At 39.9% G+C, this 5,030-nt stretch overlaps 1 protein-coding gene across 1 annotated transcript; it reads left to right on the top strand.

Moving 5' to 3' along the window:
• The first annotated feature begins 734 nt into the window (after positions 1–734).
• Positions 735–3,262, top strand: LOC103329376 (protein FAF-like, chloroplastic). Its single transcript, XM_008231836.2, has 2 exons — positions 735–914; positions 1,107–3,262. Exon 2 carries the CDS (start codon positions 1,163–1,165, stop codon positions 2,852–2,854), a length of 1,692 nt encoding a protein of 563 aa, XP_008230058.2. The 5' UTR covers positions 735–914; positions 1,107–1,162; the 3' UTR covers positions 2,855–3,262.
• Positions 3,263–5,030: the final 1,768 nt, after the last annotated feature.

Genomic DNA, 5,030 nt, shown 5'->3' with positions numbered 1-5,030 from the left:
AAGGATGAATATATGACTAAATATCTCTAATTTTAAACACATAATAGTTCGATGGCAAGACATAAAATTAACTTTCCACTAAAACTTCAATTAAAGTTACAACTAAAATTCAGAAAACCACAGCAATGCAATAGATTTGATGAATGTTTCTTTTGACAACCCTCGTTATGACAACGAGAGGGTAGCATCCTTCTCAAATTATGTCCACGAATTTCATTAAAAAAATTTATACGAATATTTTTATTATCTAAATTGATTACGTATCGACGATGAGAGGTGAGTGATAGCTAGATGTCATCATAGTCAACGTTGGTTTCAATTAATTTTAGGGAGCTGTTTTTTTTAACCTCAATTTTCTTAATACAATATAATCTGTAATATGGGAGAGGAGAAAGTAGAATAGTGCGTACACTACTGTAGTACGTAATATGACTATGTGGTATGCTAGTATAGTAGCATGACCACTATATTATAACAAGTGTATAAACTATATCATTTGACTGTATTACTGTACTATCTCTCAGAGAGCAAGAAACAAATTGAGAACATCCTTTTGAAGTCCAAACTCTAAATTTTCTCAAGTATTATCCACCCACTTTTCTGATTAGGGGGAAAAACTGGAAACTAAATGGGGAAGGGACTTTTCTCATGGGTGGCGTAGGCGGGCCCCACTGCACACGGTTCTAAAGCCCTTTTGGCTCCCTACAAATACCCACATTCCCCCTTCCCTGCTTTGCCATCAGATCAGCCACACCCACTCCTCAAACATCACCTTCATAATCCCCCCTCTCTCTCTCTCTGCTATTTTATTCTCTGCGAAGTCACAGCCCATCAGTGGTCTCTCTGTTAGCAGAAGAGACCTCTGTTGGATTCTTTCTTCTGTTGTTTTAGTTGCCTTCTGAATCTGTCATCAGGTAAATTTGAATTCCCATCTGCTCCACAGCTCAGCTAGTTTTATATTTTCTTTTACCACATGCATGTTTTATGTATATCCACCGAACATATATATATATATATTATAATTTGCTTTGTAACTTGAAATTTGTTGCAATGTTCAGCAAATTGTATTGCTAATTGTGTTGTTTGTGTTTTGTTTCTTTTTGCAGCTAATTAAAGCTCTCATTCTTCCCTTATAGCTACTTGTTAGCTGATTTTGGGAGATATGTCTGCTTCTCTCAGCAAGAGCCTAACTCGCTCACCATCTTCTCATTTCATGAAGAAGAATATTATGGAGCAGGAAGCCAGTAAGGTCATCACTGAGAAGCAGGGCATCGTCACGATTCTTGGCCCGTCTGACTCCGAAAGAACCAAAGCAGCTTCCCTGCGACGAACACTGTCCGCAGACATGTCCTCCAAGAGATGGCTGGCTCAACATGGTTTCTTCCCCATGAAAAAGATTGCATCCTCTGAAGAACTCTCCGCCTCCATCGATACGCAGGACAACACTTCTTCATCGTCAGAAGATGAAGATCGTTACCAAGAAAGGAAGGGGAAGTTCCTTATTTGGAGCTCACTTGATGAAGAAGATCAAAAGAAGAAGATGAGCAAAGCCGAGGCTGAGAAGAAGCAGCAGGGACAACTCGATCTGTGGAGCTCAATTATATGTCAAAAGGCCAATGAAGAGGGCAACAAGGCGGTTGATACAGCAGCACCTTATGTTCATCCTCTTGTGAAGAAACAATCAAGCGCTTTGACTGTAAAGAGCCTTGAAGTGTGCACTGAGAGTCTCGGATCGGAGACTGGCTCTGAAGTGTTTTCATCGTACCCTCCTTCGGAGACTGGTGACATAGAAGTACCGGACAAAGAACAGGAAGAAGATCGAGCTGAGGTTCCACGACAACAGGAAGAAGAAAAAGAAAAAGTACCGGTGGCACAAGCATTTGACGGGGAAGAATTTCGAGTTGTCAAGTACAACTCTGCTGCCAGTAAGAAGTTGCCTCCAACTCGATCATTCCCTCCGCCCCTTCCTTCTTTGTCAGGATGTGACGGGACATCTGTTCGCATGAGGACTCATCGCAACAACGGACGAGTAGTCCTTGAAGCTGTGTCCATGCCTTCACCAAATAACTTCCGTGCCCAACGCCAAGATGGTCGCCTTGTCCTCACTTTTCTTGCTACTACTCCAAGCTCTTGTGAGGTGACTGAGAGTGAAGAGGTTGTTGATAAAGAAGAGCAAAGTAGAGAGGAAGACTTCGAGGAGAATTTTGTGAACTTTCAGGAAGGAGGGGAGGAAAAAGAAAGTGAAAAAAGTGATGATGACGATGATGGTGATGATGATGATGAGGAGGAGAAAGCAACAAAAGAAAATGGAATCAAAGAAATAGAAATTTTGATGGAGGAAGCACCAAAAGTGCTAACAAGTAGGGTGACAAGTGTTCATAGGCTAGCACTAATGATGAATAAGCCCATTGGGTTTGCTAATAAGACTCATGGGTGGGCTAACAAGTTCAATGAAGTAGTGAAGTATGGAGGAGATGATGAGGAGGTGGAAGTAGTGGAGCCGACCCCACTAGCAAAGTCACTCCCACCCCGGCCCGGCCGGGTGGCACGGTTGATACCAAAGCCACCCGCGGCAGCAAAAACAGCGGCAGCAGCAGGCTCTTTCAACGCTTACGAGTACTATTGGCGCACCAAGCCCACAGCAACAGCGGCTCTTAATCCTCTTCCACAAGCAACGTCCCAATCCCTCAAGAGCAATGGCTTTGTGTCCAAGAATCAAGTGGCAAATGATCAGCAACAATTGCTCGTTTTGAGAGGGAACAAAGGGGATCACTTGGCTCCTTTTTCAAAGGGTTGCAAAGAGCCTAGAAGGTCTCTTCTTTTTTGGGAGCCTTATTGCATTGCCACCTCTTGATGATCCAAATCCTCGTAAACCACTGTTAATCCAAATCCTTGATTACTTACTACCCACTATTAATTTACTCGAACTATCCCTCTGTGTCTTGTTCCCTCCACTCTTGTGGGGTTTGTGTAGTCAAATAAAGAAAAAGAAGGGAGAGGAAAATTTGATTTAGGGAATCAAACTATGATCACAGAGAAAGAGAGCAGATTTCAACAGTACGTGTCACATAAATGATTTATATATATATATATATATATATATATATATATATATATAAATCTCTCGGTTATAGTAGCTAAAACAAAATCTTAGCGTCATCTTTGACTTGTTGGACTGTCTTGTCTGTTTGTTCTTTTCAAATTTCTTTGCTTTTGTAAAACCTAGCCAATGGGATTTCAATATGGGTTGTTTCTCGCCTAATTCATCTTCAATTTGGGAACATCAAGATCTACTACTCTTCATATGCGCTTTTCTCTTTTGGGTTAAGCTTATGAGTATCAATATATCCGTATAATTATATATATATATATATATATTATATCCCTTTCAATTGAGGATATCTCAAATTTTATTTCAATGATTCAAACCGTCTATTTTTCAAGCCTTCATTCATAAATTAGTTTTGCAAAATTAGACAAATTGAAAACCATTAAGGCATCTAGTTCATTATGACTAACAAAACAGATGACCACGGTGTTTCGAGAAAATACTGCAACTATTTAATTGAATGGTAAAATGATTTCAAATTCAAATGATTTTTTTGTGAAATGATATTTGAAGGAGATGGTTTGGAGCATTGAAATACAAGTAGTAAACACAAACAAGAGGCTTCAGATTACAAGGCCTAACATAAATAAATGATATTAGAAAAGGGAAAGAAAAATAAAACCTAGCTCTAAAACAAGAGATACCACCCTCCCTCATGTGATCCGTCACCACGAACCTCCATGAAGGGAGAGTTCACAGTGAAGAGACGCATGGCCAACGTATCGCACTTGCAGCAACACTAGTTAAAGAATGAACCAACCCAAATGATTGTTCTAGAATGGCTATTCCTCACAATATCCCACACCTAAAAAGAAACCCTAAATTTTCAAAACATAGAATCAAAATCCATCTCTAGTATATACACACAAATCAACATCCATTAAACCTTGCTAAAGAAGCATTGTCAAAACAAATTCCTTCCCCCTAAACCTTAAACCCATTACATGATATCTTGTCTTAAATGTTCTTAGTCATAAGATCATCAATTGGACAATGGTAATCTGCAAAGACTAGTACACATTATGTCTGCTCAATAGGGAGGATGATTAGTCTCAAGTCATTGTGTAGAGACACTGAGGCAAGAGTGTAGGTGCTCAATGGAGATATAGTTCACTAAACGCAATCGACCATGAATTCTCGTATGAAAGTTTTACTCACAATAACAAGAATTCAGAGTTGCATTAATACAAGTTAGTCCTTAGACCTGAGACATCACAATTATCTTGTGGACGAGTCATTTGTCTTTGTGAACACTATATGGTTATATCAAAAGTTATGACTTGAAGGTGATTATCGGGATTCTAGATAAACTCATAATGTAACACCCCGACCTAATTATTTATTTTGTTTTGGAAAAGTTACATTTTACCTTTGGAGTTAAGAGAATTTCGGTCACTTTTGGTTTAGAAGTCAATTTGGGAATTTGGGTTGCACCATTGCGTAAACCTCGCTCTCACGAGTTCATAGACACATAGTTGGCCCGATTCTGAGTTAATTTGAGAAAGTTTTGGTCTAAAAATATTTTGGGTAAAATGGTAATTTTGGAAGTTGGATTAAAGCCCCAAAACCCTAGCATGCGAAATCAAATTTTCTCTCTTTTCTCTCTCCTCCCTCGTGAGCTTCTCTTTCCTCTATGGGCGCATGACATTGCGACTTCTAGTTGGCAATTCATCGTCGTCCGACCACCCAAGCCGCACCATCAGTACTATTAGCTTCGCCTCTCTCTCTCTCTCTCTCTCTCTCTCTCTCCTCTCCCTAGCCCAACTATCACTCAATACCACTAAACCAAGAATTACCTAGATTTTGGAGAGAAAGTCGTGGCTAGAAAAGCCTTGGCGACTCGGAACTTCCAGCGTCAAGATTGACTTTTTATTTCGCCACCACTGGCGAGATCTTGGTACCAAAGTGTTCACCAGCTTCT

This window comes from Prunus mume, linkage group LG1 (assembly GCF_029339155.1).
Source record: "Prunus mume cultivar Tortuosa linkage group LG1, ASM2933915v1, whole genome shotgun sequence".
Lineage (NCBI taxonomy): Eukaryota > Viridiplantae > Streptophyta > Magnoliopsida > Rosales > Rosaceae > Prunus > Prunus mume.
This window is presented reverse-complemented; position numbering and strand designations above follow the sequence as displayed.